Consider the following 22300-nt stretch of genomic DNA (forward strand, 5'->3'; position numbering starts at 1 on the left):
CCACAGAGTGCGCCCTCAGAAGTGTGCTTATCTCACTATCAGCAGCCACACACACACACACACGCACACGCTGCACTTCACTCAAGAGTGAAATATGCCCTTTTCTCTCCTTCCTCCATTTGTCTGACTCAATGATCCATCAGTTTTGCACAGCCGTGTTGGAGATGAAGGGTGCAGAGTGTGGAGGCTTTTGAGCTTTGCTGCGGACGCCGCTCCGCTTTGAGGTCAGCGTCGTCTTTTTGGTTCACGTGCTGCTGCTGCCGCATCTGTGGAGCCCAGGGGCCGGCGCTGCTTCAGACGACACCTTTATGACCCGGGAGTGACAGGGCTGTCATTACATCAAACTACCAACACACACACACACACACACACCACCTGTTCCCTGCAGCTCTCCGCCCATCCTTCTATCCCTCTGCCAAAGGTCACATTCAGCCTCACTATCTCCCCACTTTTCGTCTGTTTTTAAGTCTGTGTATCCACTTTCCTTTTGGCTTTTGATCTTTTTATTTTTTGTATTCCCTTTTCTCCTCATCAGTCCTGCAGCTCACCGCCTCTGAGTAATAAACTCTCCCACTCCTGATGTTACCATTTCAAACTGAAGAAGAAGAAGAAAATAGCCGTACACCAAGGATGAACACTTGATATTAGGTTCAAAGAATTTAAACGCTCGGAGCGCGCTCCGCCTCATTGATTTTATTTTTTATTTATTTATTACTGTGCGGCTTGTGAAGGATTTAGAGATCTTTTATAAATTAAATAAACACACACCAACCAAGTAATTAAGATATTCTTTTTAAACATCTCAGAATTTGTGTGTGTTGCTGCTGTGGGATCAAATGTTGTATAATTTGATGTTTTTCCTCAACTTTATTTCTTCTGTTTTTGCTGCAGAATAATAAACCACGGCATATCAATAGATACATGTGTGCTCTCTGCGCCTATATATTGCTCCTGATCTGGATTGTACACACACCTTATCTTTATTTATCAGGTGTTGGTCAGAGCTCTTGTTCTATATTGTGTTTCTATGATCCCAGAATCTGTAACTTTTTCTTCAGGCCTGGATAATGATAAAAAATTTTTAAAATATTCGTATTTTCAGAGTTTATTTTTGTCTCGTCTAAAAGTTTATGCATCTGCTTATTCATCTGTTCATTCATACATCTGTTTACTGGCTGTTTACACACGTCTGTCCATTTATCCATTCATCCATCCATTTATCATCCATCTGTCAGTTTATCTATCTGCCATCCATCTCTCTCTTTCTTTCTCTCTCCATTTACCCATTCGTCTGTCCATCTCTTTTTCCATCCATCTAGTTTTCTGTCTGTCATCCATCCGTTTATTCATCCATATGTTCAAGGTTTCCCCCAAATAACTTCCTAAGCCTGGCGGTTGGGGTGCTTGCGCTGGTTTTTGAGTTAATGTTTAAAGTTGACTGGAAATTTGAAAATATATCTTGATAATTATTTATTATTGGAAGATTGATATCTGAAGACTAACCATAAAGTCTTAAAAAATGCAAACATAAAAAAAAAAAACTTAAATAAGTAATGCTTAGCCTGATGGTGGCACAAGTTAAGCCTGGTGGCCCGCCAGGCTACACTACGGGAAACTCTGTGCATTTATCCATTACTCTGTTTGTCTTTATTATTCATCCTTCATTCATTTCAATTTTGTTTTATTAAAATAATCTTAAAAATGTTTGAACTGTAGGAACCTTGAAGATGAGTTGTTTGAGAATGCCCAGCACTACCGGCTTAAACGGTTCAGCACTTAAATGGATCCATCCTGAAAATTAAAGGGACTTATTATGCAAAATTCCCACTTTGTGCATTTTTGCATTTCCATTTGGGTTTCTGTTGTTTCCAAAAGTAGTTAGTTATGTCTCAAATCAGCAGGCTGCCCCTGACCTACTAACCCCAGTTAAGCCCAGCCTGTTACCTAGCAACCCCAGCGGAACTCGGCCCATCACCTAGCAACCAAAACTGCTTTTGGTCAGCTGGTGTTTACAGGTTCCTGCTGGAAAAGACAAGTGTTTTGCGTTGACTGTCTGCAGCCATTTTCTTATCTGAGTGTAAACGTTGAGTTGGGGGGCGTGGCCAACAGCAGCTTTTTTTGGATTTAAAGTGACAAGACGCCCTGAAAGGAGCTCAAAAACCAGGATTCAGCAAACTAAAATTTCATTACCTAGGAATAATTTTGTGTAAAAAAATGTACTGAACATGTTTTGTGTAGCTTTGAACGTATCCTAACCTAAGGTCACCCGTACATTTCTCCCCCCATATTTCATATTTAGAAATTTCATAAAGATGGGCAAGGTTACTTTGCAGAAAACCACATTGATGCATCACAGATTAAAAAACATGGCTTCCCTCTTTGTGTGTCTCAGGCTGCATGTGTGCCAGTGATGCTGAGTAACGGATGGGAGCTTCCTTTTTCGGAAATCATCGACTGGAACACCGCTGCAGTCATCGGCGACGAGAGACTCCTCCTGCAGGTAACGGCTCACGTGCAGCTCTCGCACAAAATCGCCTCCTCTGTCCGTCACCTCCCAACGAATCAGCAGTCGAACCCAAACCCGGGCTGTCAGTCCGATCCGGGTTTGTTTCGCTTTAGGATGAGGGGGCCATCAATAAAGCAGAACTCCAGTGGCATACAAAGTCCCTCAAAACATCTCGCAGCGCCTCGGATTGTTATGAGAGGGCAAATAAACAGGCCAAGCCAATGAATTTGGTTGGAATTGCCTGGGCTTCATAGGGAGAAAAGTAATTATATGCCCATTAAATCTTAATTTGAATGAAGTACGTGATAATATTGTTTGGCATGAGGAACGCGGTGTGTGCAGCACCGAATGTGTTTAAGCCATCCTGGATTATTCTTCTAATGTTTGCTATGAATTAAGATATAATGGCTGCAGTGCATAGAACTATGTTTCTATTGTCATATTAAAGTACTTATGACTAATGACTCTGTGCTACTACTTAATGATAGAAACAGTAAAAACAGCATAACAGGCTTCTTTCAGAAGATCAAGTACTTATTCATAGCCTTTAAAATTAACTTTTGTTGTCTCATTCTTAAATAAAATACATTCCCATGTTTTCTTTTTTTAAATGATACTTAACTATTGATCATTATTGATGAGTTTTTTGTTTTAGATATCTAAAATACTGTCAAACTGGCACAGCTTTCACTCCATGCCGCTATTGTTTTACTTAAACCTTAAACCACTACTGTGCCAGTTGCTCAAAAGGTTGTTGCTAGGTAACCAAAGTGAGTTGCTAGGTAACCAAAGTGAGTTGCTAGGTAACCAAAGAGTGAGCGAGTCAGTTGATTCCACCAACCTTGTTTAGGAGCCACTTCTGCCTACATCCCCCAGAATGCTGTGCGGTTCAGGATTATAGGTCAGTAAATATTCTACTTATTGCAATGCAAAAACACAAAATCTTATCAAGTAATTTTGGTCCAGTTTCTAGTGCAAATATCTCAGTGAAGTTGAAATAAGACAAACTCACTTACAAGTAACTTTTTAGCAAGATATAGGAGCTTGTTTTAAGTAAATAATTTCTTTAATCTCGACGAAAATGTACTTGTTCCACTGGCAGATTTTCACTTGTAGCAAGACATTTTTCCCATGTTCTAAGTTAATTTATCTGCCAGCGGGACAAGAAGAAATTTAACATCAGTATTAAGGAATTATTTACTTAAAACAAGCCTATATATCTTGCTAAAAGTTACCTTTAAGTTAGTTTTGTCTTATTTTAAGTTTAATCAGACATTATTAAACAAACCAAAAATACTTGGTAAAATTTTGTGTTTTTGCAGTGTGAATATTCTCCAAGACATCCTACCTATTTACATTGATAACATATCAATCACAATATATATTATGATTGATTTATTGTCAGTTTTATTCATAAACCAAAATAAAAACTCTCCAAGGATCTTTTGAAGATCCTGCTTGGATATTTCCCAGCTAAAGGTGAAGTCTGACATTTTGGTAAATACCCCATTAGTTTTCTTGCTGAGACCTGGATGTGAAATGAGAGTTGGTGCTCAGCAGGCTTGATCCTGCCATCTCGCTCTCAGCTAAAAAGCAAATTAAAGTATCTCGCAAAATGCCAAAGCCTTCCTAGAGTTACAGAAATGAAGGCTTGACTCTTGACCTGAGCTGAATCCTGAGTGACAGGACTTGACCTGCTGCTTCAAGCATCAACATGTCAAGTGTTGCTCAAAGGTAGAAATAGCAGATTCATGAAAATACATTACTTAAACATAGCTTAAATATTCCTTTGCCACATCTGAAGTTGAACTTTCTTCAACTTTTGTTACATTTACAGGTTTTTAAAGTCACAAAAAGAGGGGAAACGATAGGAAAACCTTAAATACAGGCTTAATCTTCCTGACACAAATGCCTTGTTTTCACTAAGCGGTGCAACACGGGTCCATTTTACAAGTTACAAGATACATAGGGGGTCACATGTGTCGTTACATTAGTATGATACAACATTACCTGCACATGATTTCATTTTGCTTTATGTAAAACAAAATAAATTTGAAATTTACTTTGTTTACACTTTGTAGAGAAGGAAGTTGCGCTCAGTGTCTTACTCAGAGGTTTTCATGTTGTTTCCTTCAATAGTTTTCCGTGCAGCGCCTCCACAGGTGAGGAGGGGAACAGGTTTTTCAATTAGTTTGGTTCTTTTGACACAATGAGGTGAGAAATCGAACTGCAGCAGCTGAAGCGAACCCTACTGTATAGTAAAGTATATTTCCTAGTTATTCAGTGCCCTGTAGTTTGTTTTTCATCTGTTGAATGTCCTGCCTGTGTTTGTGGCATGGCTGAGCTTTGCTTGTTTTCACAGATCCCGACCACGGTGCGCTCCATCCACCAGGACAAGATCCTGTCGCTCCGACAGCAGACTCAGTTCCTCTGGGAGGCGTACTTCTCCTCTGTGGAGAAGATAGTGCTGACCACGCTGGAGGTGAGGAGTCGAGGCACGCATCCAAGCATATGCTGCGCACACAGAGCCACCTGCTCCTTTGGCCTTCTGTGTCCTCCTGTTCTCTGCTGCTTCCTTTCTCATCAGTCGTTCTCTCAGAGGGCTTTGGAGTCACTGCAGACTCTAATATAAAGCTGGAGTACAAACAGAAGGCCAGGCAGAGGTTTAAACACAGGAGAATGGAAATACTGAACACTTGGATGAAAAACCTCTTAGTAAAATGATCTGGTCTTCATTTAATTTTTACTCCTTTTGTATATTCATTCAAGATGTACATTTAAAAAAAGATTTTCAAGGAAATCTCAGAGCTTTCTTGTTAACTTGACGGATTTAATCCAGTGACCTTAAAATCTTATAGTGCTCAGAATAATGTTTTATAACTCTATCAAGGAGGTAGATTTGGAGGATGGAGGTTCTCTACGGTGATGTATTAGGGTCGTTTTAGATGGGGAAAAAAGGAGTAAATGTACGCTAAAAACTCAGACATTTTGAGAATAATCTCAGAAAATGTCTAGAAAAAAAACAAGAAAACTTGCAAGGTTCAAAAGTCGAAAATTTGGGAGAAAATAACTGACATTTTGAGATAAATTTCCAAAAGTCATTTTTTTTTATTTTATTTTTTTTGAAACTCAGGAATTTCCCAGGTTTTTTTTTTTTTGTTTGTTTTGTTTTTTTTTTTGTGGGGGTATTATTTATTTATTCATTTATTTAACCTATTCTCAACTTTTCAAGCTTAAAATGTTCCTTGTGTTTTCTAGAAGGTTTCTGAATCTAAAAAGTTTGCTAGCAAATTTTTGACTTTTCAAACTTTTTTTGACCGACGTTTTCTCAGGATTGATTTGTATCTGCAACGGCCCGGATACTTCCTCGTAATTTTTAGATTACCAGTTTCTTATAATCATCAGAGGATCCCAGCAGCGATTGTTAGTTTTCAGGAAGGTTTCAGAAAGATTCTTACTCTTTTTTTTTTCTCTGCGGTTAATAGAAATGCCTCCCCAGTAATGTCAGAAAATACAGGATAATTCTCAGTTTTAAAAAGAAACTCTCAATGATAAAGTTTTATGTCGTAAGAACAAAATGTTCCAAGCCTGCTGAGCTCATCTGGACATTGTTGAAAAACCTAAATGAAATCTATCCATCTGGTGCTTTGGCGTTTCTATTAAGGACAGTTTTGTTTACAGAGGCTTCATAACTAATTTTATTTGCTGTTTTTGTTTATTTATTTTGGATATTTAAAATGTCTTCCAGTTCCAGTTTTAAATGTTCATTAGAATTTAAAGTTTAGTAATGTTTGAGAACGTGTTCTTGCTTTGTTATGCCATCAGCACTTGAAAACAATATTATCGTTTATCGCAATAACTTCTGGGACAATTTATCGTCCGGCAAAATTTGTTTTTTTTAGGACAGTAAATTCATGTTGTTGTAAATATATAAACCATAGTTTTGTGTTTCATGTTTGGATTGGAATATTTTTAGCATTTTAAGCAAACATTAGTCCATTTTACTTTTACGTTATCTTTTCATCCGTCTAATTTAACTTAAAAGCTTCAAATGAATCTGTTTGACTGACAATATACTACAGAAATATGCTTCTTTTGTTATTATGTGGGCTTATTCATCAAATAGTATTTAAATTCCCCCATTTTTAAGCAGGTGACTCATTCTGTCTAACTTACAGTCATAGAGAAAAATCTTGATTCGCCTCTTCTTTTCTCTATTTTTGTGGTTCAGTATCCTCTGTTGAATTTACCCCCCAGTTATTTGGGGATACAGATCCAAACGGCCCATTTCCACCCACTCCCAGAGCACACAACCCAAGCTGCAGCCTCAAAGTCAAACTTTTGATCTGCCTCTACATCTCGGGTATGTTTGCTATCAAGCCTCGCCTCCCTGCGACCGATCACACACACCGAGTCAGAGGAACATCTCCATATGTCAAGGTGGCCAGACACACATGGCAGCACCGGGGCACGACCCTGCCGACACTCCGTCACTCTGCTGCGAAGTGCAAGGTGACACTGCGACAGCTTCTGACTCACTGTGTGTGTTTGGCAGGGAGTGTTGTTTGCTTTAACTACGCTGCCGGCTGAAAGCTTAATTCTCACTAATTGTTCTGCAGAAAGAGAGAGAGGGAGAGAGTGGAAGAAGAAAGGAAAATAGGATCACAGATGACATTATGCAAGATTAGAAATGCATAAAAAAATACACAAGTACACAAATAAATTCCTTTTTTGAATAAGAAAAGGATCACAGCATTATATCTGTTTTTTTATGCGAAATGCGTAGTTGTCGGGTTTAAACTTTGAATAGATAATTCTGACACATGAATGTACTGATCCAAATCACTTTTGTTTCATATATGGGAGGCCTATCATGCTAATTTTATATTTTTGTACTTCCATCTGGGTTTCTGCTGCTGCTAAAAACAGCAGTAGAAAAACACACCCAACTGTTTTTGGTACAAAGTTTATATTTTTTGGTGTCTGAAAATGAGCTGCTATAAAAACCTACAGAATGTAACGTCACAGATCAGCAGGAACTGCCTGTTACCTAGCAACAGTTCCAGCATGTTTGGTCAGGTCGTTTTGCTGCTGTATGCGCTGTACAATGGCTACTGGAAAAGACAGATGTTTCATTGTTGACTTACCATCCAGAAACCACTTGCTGCATTCTTGTTGGTTGTGCAGGAGGCTCTACTAATGCTTTTCAAAGATGTACGGTAGTATAATTGTGTATCTTTTTGCAGCCATTCTCATGTGTGAGCGTAAACGTTGAGTTGGTGGGTGTGGCCAGCAGCAGCATATTTGGATTTAAAGTTACAAGACGCCCTAAAATTTATGATTTTGTGCTAAACATGGTAATAAAGAAGTTTTGTATAGACCAATCCTAACCTGTGTAGGGAAACATCATAGGTCACCTTTAAAGCAACTTCAGCATTCATGGATTTTCTTGGAATTTATTTGGTGCTTTTGAGTCCTGATTTAATTGCACAACAGGATAGACATTACAGTTTTTCATAGTTTGACTGAAGAGCAACACAGCCAGCCAATCATGCAGTGTTTCCTGTCAGGAAGTGGCAACATTTCAACCAATCACAAGGTCAGTATCGCTGGACCTCGGCTGCTGGTGCACCCATTAAACTCACCAATTAAAGTCGAGTCCGCAGAAGCAGGATTTATCTATCATGCTCTAATTGGTTGATTGTGGCTGGTCTGAGGTGAGATTGAGTCGTCCATCATGTCCGACTGAGGGCCGCCGTCGGGGGAGGAGCCGCAGCCAAGCGAGCCGAATTGCCCGTCATAAGGTGTAAAAGGCTGCGGGGTTTGAAGGTGGCAGGACATTTTTTTTTATAGAGAAGTCGACGGATTTCTGAGGTAATCTGTTTTTCCGAGGCGAACCGTTATCGACTGCCCTCGGGGACGGAGCTCGGGAAAAGTAAAAGAAACTTCCAGTGCGCTGCTTGTTCTCCGTTTCCTCACATCACTTCCCCTCTGTGATGAATTTTTGTTTTGCTTTGTCCGTGTTATTGCAGCAGCCCGCCCTTCAGCTGTGTTATTAGCTTTTAGCAGTGAGAACAGCAATCACAACGCTCACTCTCTGCCTCCTTTCTGAGCTATATATCCGCCTTTTTGAGTTTCCACGCCAACAGCCAGGCAGCTCCTGATTCAATAGCAGCTATAAAACATGGCTGCAAACCTGTGTCTGTTTTACTGAAGCAATTTAGCGTGGCTCAAGGGCGCCGCGGCAATATGTCTGCACGTTCGCCCGCCTGTTCAGCAGGAGCCGGGGAAAACGGTGGCCATTTTCACGTCTGACCGTTTGACTGACTGCTCTATTTGGGCCCAGAAAGGATCGAGGCAGGCCTGACAGACTGACGCTTAGATACAGCTGATGACTCCGTCTGCATTGTCCGGCTATCGCGGCCCAGACGGACCGGCGCAGATCCCGCTGATCTAACCTCAGTTTGGCTCGTCTGTGAAATATTACACAAGAACGCACATTTATTTCAGCTTTGCTTTGGGCTGCAGATCTTCAGTAGCTGCTTTTAAGGCGGCATGAGGCAAACGGTTCAGGAGCTTAGCTATGCTTTCATCATACTTTTATGCTGCTTTTGAAATGTTTATTCAAGGTGGTGGAAGGTGTGGCAGAGGGTTTTTTGCATTTTAAGCAATTCTTTGCAACAAAGGTGCGGATTAGCATTTACAAATACCAAAATCTGAGGTCAGATATGTGATAATTTCATTTATTGCACAAAGAACGGGCAGACAGTGGCTTTCAGGGTATTTACTAGGAATGCACTGATCGCCTTTTTTCACTTCTGATGCCAATATATGAGGTTTAGCATGTCTGACACAGAAAAACTGAGCTGAATTGACTTAAAATGTTTCTTTTTTAAACATCTTGAGGACACAACGAATAAACATTTACATCACAAACAACATTTATACAACAAAAGCAACGCCACAAAGCTAACCATCTGTAGATAAACGGCAGGATTTCTCCTTTAAGTCGTCAGCTGACTTTGAAAACACCTGAGTAACATTCTGCTGTGAAAGCAGGAAGCTGTAGCTGCTTCACCTCCTTGTTGTGTGAAAACTCATCTCTGTGTGAAACGCCTTATTGGAGTGATTACAAGGCTCATTGATGGTCCTTTATGATTTCATACAGCGTAATCTGAGAGGCTAACAATCAATCTTTTCATTCACTCGTGTAATTTTGATTTTTATGTGCTCTCGGGGACGGCTGTAAAATGTGTGAAGGGGCAGTTTTGTGTTGTTTTTCTAACCGAGTGAATCAGAAAACCTTACAAATTAAAAATACATTTCCAAGATTCAAAGAAGCCAAGCTATGAAAATTAAGATGAAATGGAACGTTTTCTTAGGAAATGGCAGGAGATTTCCTCTTGAAATCATGCTGATGTTAAAGCTTTTATGTTCCGTGGTTGTGATTACACCAAAGAAAAGACCATCAAAGGTCTGTGCTGAAAGTAAATATCAAGCAGTCATTTTATTCCTAGAATCTTAGTTGTTGTTTTTTTTTTCTGTTTGCAGATCATCCAGGACCGAGTGCTGGAGCACGGCTCCAGGAGCAGCCTGATGTGGAACAGCCACCCTGGAGGCCTGTTTGCCTTGCCGCAGTACTCCGGATACCTGGGAGACTTCCCCTTTTACTACGCCACACTGGGTCAGTAACGCACAAAACCCAGAGCAGCATTAATACAGCGGAGGAATCATACAAAATTCAGATTTTATGCTTCCATCTGCTGCTTCTAAAGAAGTTATTAATAATTTTGGGAATAAGTTGATGTCTAGTTGGTTTCTGGGAAATGAGCTGTTTCAAAAGCCTCACAGTTGTTAAGTCACCTTTGACGGGCAATGTGCCGTTACCTAGCAACCCAAGCAGAACTCCAGCAAATTTGGTCAGCTGGTTTTACTGCTGTATGCACTATACAATGGCTGCTGGAAAAGACAAGTGTTTTGTTCTTGACTTACCACCCAGAAACCACTTGCTGCATTGTTGTTGGTTGTGCAGGAGGCTCCACTTCTGCTTTTTAAAGAGGTCAGGTAAAGATACCAACACCTGTAGTTGCCAAAAAATTTGGCAACTACAGGTGTTGGTATTTTACAGTGAATTAGAGACTTTTTTTTTACATAATACACAGTTTCTGAGACTTTAAGGGGCATGAATGTTTCTCATGGTGGGCTTTTTCTTTTTTTAATGTCAGAAAGTGGCTTTTTCCATATAAGCATCTTGAAATGCTGGAAAACAGAAATTTCTCACTCGGGTCCCATATTTTCTCAAACTGAAATCAGGAGCCAACATTTCCTGTGAATTTCCTTCCCTTTCTCTTTATTAGTTTTCATCCAAGAAGACGGTTTCCGTATCATTTCTGTTCAAATCCAGCTGTGGCTCCTGAACTTTATCTGATTGGCAACAAGAGATGGAATAAAGTTGCTGCTGCTGCGGCTGCGTCAGGCTTGTAGTTGGGTGGACGAACGGGTCCGTGACGGATGCCTGTATTAGTTCTGCTGACACTCCAACCCGTCCATCACTGGGTTTAAAGTCAGCAGTGCTGCGGCGAGGCCAGATTCCTGCCGCTACGGTTCAGCAGAGCCGATATTTCCCCCCACCGCCACATTTCTGCAACCCTCTCCATCCCTGACTTCCTCACTCCATCATCATCCACTGCTGCAACACACACACACACACACTGCAGAATGAACTCAGCCAGGTTTTACTCCGGATATGGAAATGGATGGATGCGGTGACAGGCACAGATTACAACGGCTGCAGCTGAATTTGTTTGTCAAGGAGGAAGCAATTAAACATGGATGGGCTTTTAGGAGACAAAGTGGCTTGTCACTGATGGGTAAATGTGTGAAACCAAAGCCAGATCATTTGTTTCTAGCTGGCTTTTCTTCTTCCTCTCTTGGAGCCAGAGCTGCTGACTCTGTTGTCATTCACAACAACACTCAAACTGTAGCTGCGTTCCCATTACAAACAAATCTTTGTCAACATTCTGCTAATGTTTGAAAAAACACAATTTTGCAACTGCAGTGTTTCCATTAAATAAGAAATGAAATTAAAATCACATGTGAAAAAGCTTGTTCACATGATAAGTCATTAAAAATCCTGGCAGCAGCCGATGTAAACATGAGATGCATTCAGGCGTCAGAGGAGACGGCGGCGTCTCATTCAGGCGTTGGAGCGACAAACCTCTTCCCCCTGCATCGCTTCGGGGAAAATGTAGTCTGCGATTTTACAGAAGGATTTTGGACTCAACATGTTCAAATGACACAACTTTTTATGAATAAAACAAACAGACGCTCCTTCATTGTGAGGCTTCACCAGCTTGAACAAGTCAGAGATCGCTGCCCTAATCCTGTCCTCCATGTTATGATGCTGCATTGAAACTTGATGCCAGAAGTACAAAGGCCCTAAAGCAGCCTGGAGTGTTTCTGCAAACTTCCAGGAAGTGAGAAGCGTAATGTGCTCATGAGGCTGATAAAAGCCACCGAGTATCATGTGCCACAGGCAGAAAACGGCACGAGAATCCAAAGTTTAGCAACCCAGACAATGAACTCTGCAGGTTCTGTTTGGGGTTTCAACACCTGGCAGCTCTAGACTCATACTTGCAGATTTCAGAAAGTCTGCAGAGGAATCACAAAGATTACAAAGTTTGAAAACCGCATATGTTAATCTTCTCAGAAATTGCTCAGTGGCAGAGAGACGAGTCGTCTGACGATATCTCCTCCCCGCCATGCTTTGCTGGTTTGGGTTAGATTAGATTTAAATTAGGAGACGCTGGATGCCCTTTATGATCTCTGCCTCCGCGTCTTTTCCTCCCGTGTTTTCAGCTTCGATTACTCTGCTCCAGCAGGAAGTCGGGTTGAATCTAAAGTCACACCAGCGGTCGGTTGTCTCTGTATCGAGCTGCGAGATGAAATATTTAGTGATCAGGAGATTCAGAGATTTTCCAAACACATTAACATTGTTGAATATTTTAAAGTTGTTTTGAAAAATGTTCATCCCTGCCGGTTAAACTGTTTGTATTTGTTCCCGCTGACAGCCTCGTCTCCACTGAAAATAGACTGAAAGATTTTGAGAACGAGCCTCTAGTTCTTGTTGACAGTCGGAATTATTGACTTTAAAAAAGCTATTTCTGAAAAGTTACTTGTAAGTTGCTGTACTTAAACAAATGACGATAAAGACTGATTCTGGTAAGCTGGAACAAACTTTCAGAAAACTGCAAAACAGCTGAAATACTGAGTGCCTTTAAATATAGCTTGAAAACCCACCAGTTTGGAGTCACTTTTGAATCATAATCAGTGAAACATTAACCAACAATCTGAAGTGTAACTATGGCACGTGACAAAATGTAATGTTTCAGTTGTTAACTGTTCTATGCCTTTGTATTTTTATGATGTAAAACACTTTTAAATCCCTTGTTGCTGAAAGGCACTATACAAATAAAATGCGATCTGATTTTGATTTTCACTTGCTGCATTGTTTTTGGTTGTGCAGGAGGCTCCACTTCTGCTTTTCAAAGATGCACAGTAGTATAACTGCCCGTCTGTTTGCAGCTGTTTTCACGTGTAAACGTTGAGTTGGGTTTGTGGCCAGCATCAGCTTATTTGGCCCTAAAATGTCGGATTTTGTGTAAAAAATGCTTTGAACATGTTTTGTATAATCCTTAGATCCAAACCTGTTCAAGGAAGCGCAACAGGTCACCTTCAAGGTGTCAGTCAGAAGCATTAAAGACTGCGTGTTTCTGTTTGTGTTTCAGGTATTAAACCGTACCCCAAGTTCACTGCAGTCATCCACGCCGTCTCCCCTCTGGTGTCCCAGTCCCAACCCATTCTCAAGCTACTGGTAGCTGTGGCCAAATCCCAGTACTGCGCTCAGGTAAATATTTGCCTTTATCCTCGAACTCTCGCGCCGCATTATGCGGCTCACGGCGGCCCGCTCCACGATTGCATTTTCCAAGCGGAGCAGAACAGCAGAGCTCATCCCGGGTCTGTGTGTGCTGTGAATTAACTCTGGAGGATTGAATTAGAGCAGCAGTTTGCAGCCGGGGTACATCTGTCTCCATGGCAGCCGAGCCCCCTTCAGCACAGCTGGAGATGGCGTGTATTGATTCCCCAGCTTGCTCCTTACCAAAGCGGGAAATGAAATGGAATTTGCTCCTGGATGGCCGGGTTTTTTTCTGTTTTTTTGTGGGAGTTGAGTGTGTGTGTTTTGGTTTGTTTGTGCAGGAAACAGAGTGAATGAGAAAGTAAATCCAATTCAGTATTTATAGTTTGTAACAGTAGTGAAATATTCAGGGTTCCTACGGTTTTCAGGTCAAAACTCCACATTTTCAGGGTTTTCTTTCCCTTTTAGGCCGAAACACAAAACTTCACTGTAAATGTATTGGAGATGCTCAGAAAATGTTCTGACCTGCAATATTAAACTGGAGGATGGATGTATGGATGAATGAATGTACTAAGAGACAAACTGGCTGGTGGAAAAACTGGTAGCTGAACAGACAAATTGAGAAATGGATGGATGGATAAATAATGAATGGATGATTGGACAAAAGGGTGGATGGATGAACAAATGAAAGAATGGACAGATAATTGAACAGATCCCTCATACAGGCTCCCTCTGGTCTAATGAAGGTAGATCCAGGATTATATCCAGGAGGGCAAATAATCTGTGTCTCTTAGGGTTCGTTCACACCAGCCATGTTTGGTCTACTTTAATCAAATTCTGGTTCGTTTGTGTAGAAGGTCCGGTTTGTTTGGGGCGGCGTGAATACACAATCAAACTCTGATGTGGACCAAAAAGTGAACTCTGAAGTGCTCTGAATGCATATATGAACACGAAGCGGACCAGAAACCGCTCCAACAGAAGGAAGTGAACTGTACCACAGAGCATTCTGGGTAAATACAGTCAGAACAAACGCACAGGTCTAGTGCTAACAGGAGAAATGCCTCATGGTCTTTTACCAAAGACAAAAGAGAAATCCAACAAGCGCTAAAATCTGACGCTACTCCATTTTGTTTTTCATTCCGTGAAGAAGGAAGCGGCGCTCATGTCTTCTTCAGAGGTTTTTCTGTCGTTTGCATCAGTAGTTCTTGGTGCAGCGCCACCACAGGCGACCAGGGGAACTGGATTTTTTGAAGGGTTTGATTCGTTGGACTTATTGCAGTGAAAGCGAACCGATCAACGATCTCATAAAATTAACAAAATCGGGGTTGATTTATCGGTGTGTCCCTGTTTTTTTGTTGCAGATGCTACAATGCAACAGTTGTATTAATTATCAGAATAACTGATTAATCGATAACTAGTTGCAGCCATATAGCAGTCTCTCCCCAGCTTTCTGCTTTGATGGAGCTGCTTTCCTGATTGCCTTCTCCAGGCTGTGCCTGCAGAGTGGAGAGCCGGGTGCACAGCGAAGGGGGGCATTTCTTCCTCTTATCGCACAAAAAGCAAGAGGGGAGCTGCTGTGCTACGAGTGAGGATGAATGAATGAACGGTGAACACCGGAGGGTAAAACTGGACGACAGAAACGTCGTGAGGAGCGCTCTGACTCGGCAGACCTCCTGCTGCGTGTTTTGCAGTTTCCTCCTGCCGTCGTTTATCCGGCGCACTCAGACAATACTTCGCTGTCGACACCCACAGAGGGCGGCGAGCCGACAGAGACTCCATCTGTCTTCCTAATCAAACCGCAGTAGAAGTGTGTGAGCGCATTAACACCCGTCTGTGTGCAGCATACCTGTTGTTATCTCTCTGTGACAGCAGTATTTACCCCCCCATTAGCTTCCTGAAGGATTTATTTTTTTGTTATCTCCATTCACTGAGAATAGGGAGACGATTTAGCGATTTATCAAACAGCTGTACATCATCTTCTTCCTCTGCCAGTGACATATTTTGCACGCTAACTCACAGCTGCTGCAGCCTTATGGGAATACCTCAGCACACATCCAAATATCTCCCAGCACATTGCTCTGCAGGTCCAGTCAGGGATCAGAGTCCCCCCGGGGCGAGCCGCGCTGTGTGTGACGTCGCTGCTGCCTGAGTAACACGAAGCTTTATTGATCGCTGCAGGGAGATTCCTGTGGTTCACCTCCGTTGGGACTGGGGACGCCTCTGAGCGGAACCAGCCTGGCTGGAGGACCTTTCAGCAGGGCGGACGCAGACTGAATGGGAGGCTGCTGCCGTGTCCCAGAGTTTGATTCACCTCAAACCAGGAGATAAACGGGTTAAACAGGAATGCTGAAGTCAGAGAAACTCCCCCAACACACTATAATTACGGCTATTTTACTCAGACAGCCATTATTCAGACGATTAATCAGTTGTTCTGACAATTAATCGATTATTCTGATGATTTATCAATTAATATGATTTTTAGAAATTGGCACTTTCTGCATATTTTTCATCTAATCACAAATACAAATAAGCAAATAACACAATTCCTTTTTTAAATTAACCAAAATAAACACTTTTTCCCTAAAATTCAACAACATAGCAGCTAAAACAATACTTCCAACACCAACGTGTAAAACATCTGTTAATTATGTTGTTTTTTATTAATTGCATAAAGAGATTTTTTTACTGAATTTAAACCAGGAGTAACTAAAACTACGACATGTGAGGATTTCTGGGTAGAGCATTTTTACAGACAGAAGATTTTTTGTCCATCTTAAATGCAAAATGCAAATATTTTTGTATATTTTGGTGTTTTGTACATTCTGCAAATGGCATTTGTTTGTCTGTATGCTCCAATTAACGATTAATCGATTACTGAATTAGTCAGCGATTATTTAAATAAGTGATTAATCATGATTAATACGATGAATTGTTCCAGCCACAACCATAATTATAAACATTATTGTTGCAGAGAATGTTTTCTTCACACATCCATCCACCCACCCATCCATCCATCCATCCATCCATCCATCCATCCACCCATCCATCCACCCATCCATCCATCATCCATCCATCCATCCATCCATCCACCCATCCATCCACCCATCCATCCATCATCCATCCATCCACCCATCCATCCATCCATCCATCCATCCATCCATCCACCCATCCATCCACCCATCCATCCATCATCCATCCATCCACCCATCCATCCATCATCCATCCACCCATCCATCCATCATCCATCCACCCATCCATCCATCCATCCATCCATCCATCCATGCAGTCTTTGTCTTAACTGATATGTGCAAAAAAAAAATGTAAAAACATGATTAATCTCTTAGGCTGGAATGTTTTCACAGCATTTTACATCTTAAGCAACTGAAACAGAATTAAGGAACAAATTAAGGCGGATTTAATTCTACATCAAACTAAATTTACAACTTTAAAAACATAATACTGCTGAAAAACTGTAAAGCAATAAAAAAACCTACATGAAATAGACACAAGCAATTACGGGAAAGAACCACAAAGTACCAGTTTGCCCAGGGGAAACTAAACTCAGTAATGCAGGACATACAGTTGATACCAAAAGTCCTTCTGACGACTAAAGAGCAAAATAATTTATAAAACGATGAACACGAAACCCTGAGAAGAAGGAACAAAACCAGGAACACAGAAGCAAAGACATTATTTAGCTTTTATTTAGTAAAAACTCAGAGCAGACAAACGTTTTGCAGCCAAAGAAATGAGAAGAGTTTTTTTGTTTTCTGTTTAAGCCGTCTGGGTCGGCCTGACCTCAAGGACAGACATATTTGAACAGCAAGAACAGCACGACTCTGCTGACTGACTTTAACAGCACTTTGTCACGGTCTGCATCTCCATATCATTTCTCACCAGCCTTCTGTGTGACTGTGTGTGTGTGTGTGTGTGTGTGTGTGTGTGTGTGTGTTTCTGATTAAATATTAATGAATCCTGCTGTGGTAATTCAGTGAATCGGTTGACCTGCAGGTTGCTGCGTCGTTGTCTGACTCATCTAAAACATGACATGACCGCAGCTGGGGGCGTGACCTTTGCCCCCGACTGGAAAACGTCCTCGGACGCCGTGATTGGATCGTTTCCTGTCTGTAATGTTGACGCTGCTCCTGCTGCGCGGTCATAATTAGAAAATATTTTATCGTTTCGTTTGCCCTTTGCGGCTCTTTAACATTGAATCAACTCGTAACAAGGTGACATTTTCTGGCTGCGAGCCTCATAAATGTCACGTGTTTCGTGGTTTAAATCTGTAGGTTTGGTCCTCTGAGGGTAAAACAGGAATAAATTATTAAACATGCTCAGAAAGGAAATCAGCGTTTCTGACTTTAGTTTTATTTCATTGTTTGTCTAATTCAGCTGGTCTTAATTAGTTTTTAGAGTGCCTTTGCTACTTTTTATTCCCTAAATATTTTCCACTTTTGTTATTTTGTATTAGTTTTTTTATATATTGTTTTGATTTTGCTACTTTTTATTAATTATTATTAGATATGGTATCATTTTGCTAGTTTTATTAGTTAAGTATTGTTTTGTTTTTGCTAGTTTTTAGTAGTTATAGTTGTAGTTTTAGTTTTTTCATACTTACACTGATTGGTTTATAAATACTCAACAGAAGGTGCAATTTAAAAAATAAATCAGTTATTGAATCTGGAGTTTCCTGTGGAGTTGGGAGAAACGCAGCGCCGTAATTTACCGATAGCCGACGTAAACTGCTTATGTAGAGAGAACAACATCTATTTCACATCGGCTTGAAAGGCAGATGAATAGATTCACACACATAAAAACAAAGGATAATGGATCTATAATTTAAGAGTGTTTTCGTTCTTTTGATAAGTGTGATTTAGTTCCAGTTGGCTACAGTTTTCCCCTTCTAGTTAACTAGAGCAACTTTACATGAGAAAAATGTATTTTCTGTCTTTTCCAGATTATCGTCCTGTGGAACTGCGACAAGCCGCTCCCGGCCAAACACCGCTGGCCCGCCACCTCCGTGCCCGTCATCGTGATCGAGGGAGAGAACAAGGTGAACACACACACACACACACACACACACACACCCTCTCTCAGATGCCTCTCAGGTGTGATTGCTATCATTTCTAATTACATATTCCCAGATGGTAAACCTACTGTATCTTTATTCACTCTGGGAGTTAATGAGTTTCGATTTGTGCCGCGCTGATCCCATTAAAAGACAGTTTTAGTTTTAATTCAACCTCAGTAATGAGAGTTTTACACTCTGGAGGAAAATCCCTCCTGTGTGTCGGACCCATGCTTCAGAACCACGAAGCATTTATTTGGTTTGGATTCACATTTTTTACCTCAATTATGATCTAAATTATAATCAGGAATCAACTTAATTTGATTGGCATTTGATTTTAAAATCCATAAAATAAAAGAAAGAATCGGCTGAAAACTAGTTGGCCAACAAAAATGATCTCCAGTATTTAATCAGTTTGACAAAATATTCTTGTTACTCGTCACTTTAACGTTATTTTTACTATTCAATAAGCTGATATTTAATATTCATTATTATTAAATGACATATTTAAATAATGTATATTATTTATTATGTTATTGATTATTTTTTTGTTATTCTGTGTTTACTGCTTTGAGCCAAAACTAGATAAAACCAAGTTTTACCTTCTACATAGGGGTAAGACTTTCTGGATATTTCCCGTTTAATTACTGTTCAAAACTTTGTGGAAGTTTTATTTCTTGTCATATTAGTAAGTTCATACTAATACGACAATATTAGTTTAAAAAATATTCAAAATGAAACTTTTTATTTCTAGATTTAAAAAATAGTTTAAATACATAAAATAAAGCAAAAATCTTTAAGTAAAATTAAAATAAAAAATGTTTTTCTTAGGTTTTTCTTTTCCTTTTTTGGTTTTGATCCTTAATCATCAGAAAAATATTCAGGTTTTTCTGTCAAATCGTTCTTGTTCTTGTTTAATGGACCTCTAATTTCTCTGGTTTTGTTATATTTATGCGTGGATTGTTTTAAAGTTTACCTTTACCAGGATTTTCTGCAGAGTTTGTGATTTAAGAAAACCTTAAACTCTGCAGAGCTTCATCAGTGAAACGCTCAGAGCGGCTGCAGTTCTTCTTCATTTTGCTTTTTAACTATAAAACATGTTTGCAGAGTGAGATTACCTGGAGAACATGTTTACCTTCCCCACTTTTTGTTTATAAATCCCTCATCTACTGAGGAATTGCTCAGTTTGTTGAATTATAGATGTCGATGCTTCAGACTCACCTGAGTGGAAGTGGTTTCCTCTCCGCTGTCAGTCAGCCGGCGGCGGCGGCCGGGTTTGTGGTTTTCCTCCCCTCCTCGTGACTCTGAGTGGTTTCTTCCAAGCTGTCAGTCATAACAGGAGGCCGAGCAGAACCAGCATTCTGTGTGTGTGTGTGTGTGTGTGTGTGTGTGTGTGTGTGTGTGTGTGTGTGTGTGTGCCAGGCGGCCTGTGGTTTGTTGTGATTGTGGTGTTTCTGTGTTTACTGCGGCAAGCCAAGCTGTGTTCTTCACCCCACAGAGGGAGACGCAGGCAGGGCTTTCTTTTCTCCATCCCTTCTTTATCCTGCAACTTCCTCATTTCACCGTCTTCCTTCATCGTTTTTCTCTAGAAAATAATTTATTAGCAGAACAAAGCGGTCGGTCTGGTCCAGATCAGACCGCCGTGCTTTTCTACCCAAAGTGACCGAATCGCTGCAGCCGTTTGACCGAACAGGAAGGTAGTGGGACGGGTTCAGGAAAAATAACGCCAAACTAGATTATGTCATCTTTCTGCTTTCTACTGGCCAGGAAACTCGAGGTTTGTAGATGGAAGAATCCACATCCTCCAGCACACGGACGCTGGTTAACTGAGGATATGTTACATTCATTTGGAGACGATTAGACACTGCAAAAATATAAAACCTTACCAATTACTTTTGGTCTAGTTTCTAGTGCAGATATCTCAATGTGCTTAAGGACAAAACTGACATAAAAGTGACGTTTTATCAACATATAGAGGCTGGTTTTAAGCCAATAATAATTCCTTAATATTAATGAAAAAATACTTGTTCCACTGGCAGATTATTTAATTTATCACTTTTTTTCCAGGTTACAAGTTAATTTGTCTCCCAATGGAACTAGTACATTGTCATCATTATTAATAATAATAATTATAATAATAATAATAATAATAATGGATTTTATTTGTCAGCACCTTTCAAACTCCCAAGGACACTTTACAACATTAAAAACACAAATTAAACAGCAGAATCTGCTACAAAACCACAAAGTAACTAACTAAATTAAAGAGATGAACAGATGAGTTTTAGTTGTGCTTTAAAAGTCAGAAGAGAGTCAATTAAGGAGTTATTCACTTAAAATAAGCCTCTTTATCTGGCTAAAATGTTACTTTAAGTTAGTTTGTCTGATTTAAAATGTTCTAAGAGGTTTGAACTAGAAATTAAACCCAAATCACTTGGTAAGATTTTGTGTTTTTACAGTGCAGTCAGAGGATCTGTTAAAAAAATGGCAGCCATTTACATCTTATCTTTGAAGGAATTTTAGCAGATGGATTTTTGTCATTTTTGCACAAACTTGAAACTGGCATTGGCTGCTTTACGAGTACAGAGCAGGGTACAGTGTTGGTGAGGTGGGAGGGATTTCTGTGGTTTCTTTTTTTGTTTTGTGATGTTTACATAAAAACCAATAAAAAGAGCTTGATTATTAAAAGCTACCAAAATTGCACAAAAATGTAAAAATTCGCACAGAAACGTAACAATTAAACCCTGCATAACCTTCTTAGACAGTTTGTCGGCTAAAAACTGAGTTTCACTTCAAATGTGACTTCCTGAAACTGTAATTGGCCAAATATACGATTCCCACTTGTTGCTAAGTGTCCAGTCGGCTGGTCCTCCCTGTCCGCCTGCAGCGATCCGGGTCGCTGCAGGCGGATTCCCGCTGAGAAGACTCCTGTTCCTGGAGAGCAGCACAAGCCCCAGGCTGATACGTCTCACTTCTAACGTTACAAACACCGGCCTCTCATCCTGCCTTTGTCTCTCTCCCTTGTTTGTCTCGCTGTCACTCTCCTGTCTCCTCGTCTCTTGTTTTCTTCTTCTCTGGCTGGAAAAACAAGAGGGAGAAGGGATTGTTTGGTTTCCTCTCTTTGTGGCCACAGGATGAAGTGAGACTGAGGGCGAAGAGCTTCTCACGTTTCCTCTAAACTCTGATTTTCCCTCTTCGCCTGTCTGTCGCTCAAGCTGGAAATACAAGCAACTCTTGAAGTGTTGAGCGTCTGGACGCTTCGTGAGAGCAAGCTGGAGTCAAACCAGTGTTTTCCACAGATGCATCAACTCAATATGAGCAAAGGAAATCTCTTTCCCTTCCTCATACAATGCAAAAACACAAAATCTTACCAAGTAGTTTTTGTCCAGATTCTAGTGCAGATATCTTAGGACACTTGAAATAAAGCAAAACCAAATCAAAAATAACTTTCAGCAAGAAATAGAAGCTTGTTTTAAGTCAATAGTTCTTTAATATTGATTTTAAAAAGTACTTGTCACATTGGCAGATTATTTACCGATAAGACATTTTCTCCATGTTTTAGTGAAATAATCCGCCAATGGAGCTGGTTGTTGCTGCGCGTTGCTGCAGCCGGCGTGTTGTTGCTGCGTGTTGCTGCAGCCGGCATGTTGTTGCTGCGCGTTGTTGCAGCCGGTGTGTTCTTGCTGCAGCCAGCGTGTTGCTGCATGTTGCTGCAGCCGGCGTGTTGTTGCTGCGCGTTGCTGCAGCCGGCGTGTCGTTGCTGCGCGTTGCTGCAGCCGGCGTGTCGTTGCTGCGCGTTGCTGCAGCCGGC

General features: G+C 40.7%; 1 protein-coding gene across 1 annotated transcript in view; it reads left to right on the top strand.

The window, feature by feature from the left end:
• The window catches only part of LOC106964918 (exostosin-1b-like), a 93161-nt gene that overhangs the window by 56918 nt on the left and 13943 nt on the right, over positions 1–22300 (top strand). The window contains exons 4-8 of the mRNA XM_015060705.1: positions 2393–2500; positions 4869–4988; positions 10058–10190; positions 13294–13412; positions 18379–18474. Coding sequence (XP_014916191.1) covers positions 2393–2500; positions 4869–4988; positions 10058–10190; positions 13294–13412; positions 18379–18474 — 576 coding nt within the window. The remainder of the gene's footprint in view (positions 1–2392; positions 2501–4868; positions 4989–10057; positions 10191–13293; positions 13413–18378; positions 18475–22300) is intronic.

The sequence above is a fragment of the Poecilia latipinna genome, unplaced genomic scaffold (assembly GCF_001443285.1).
Source record: "Poecilia latipinna isolate Pla-1442-1.1 unplaced genomic scaffold, P_latipinna-1.0 Scaffold1736, whole genome shotgun sequence".
In the NCBI taxonomy this organism is placed as follows: Eukaryota; Metazoa; Chordata; class Actinopteri; order Cyprinodontiformes; family Poeciliidae; genus Poecilia; species Poecilia latipinna.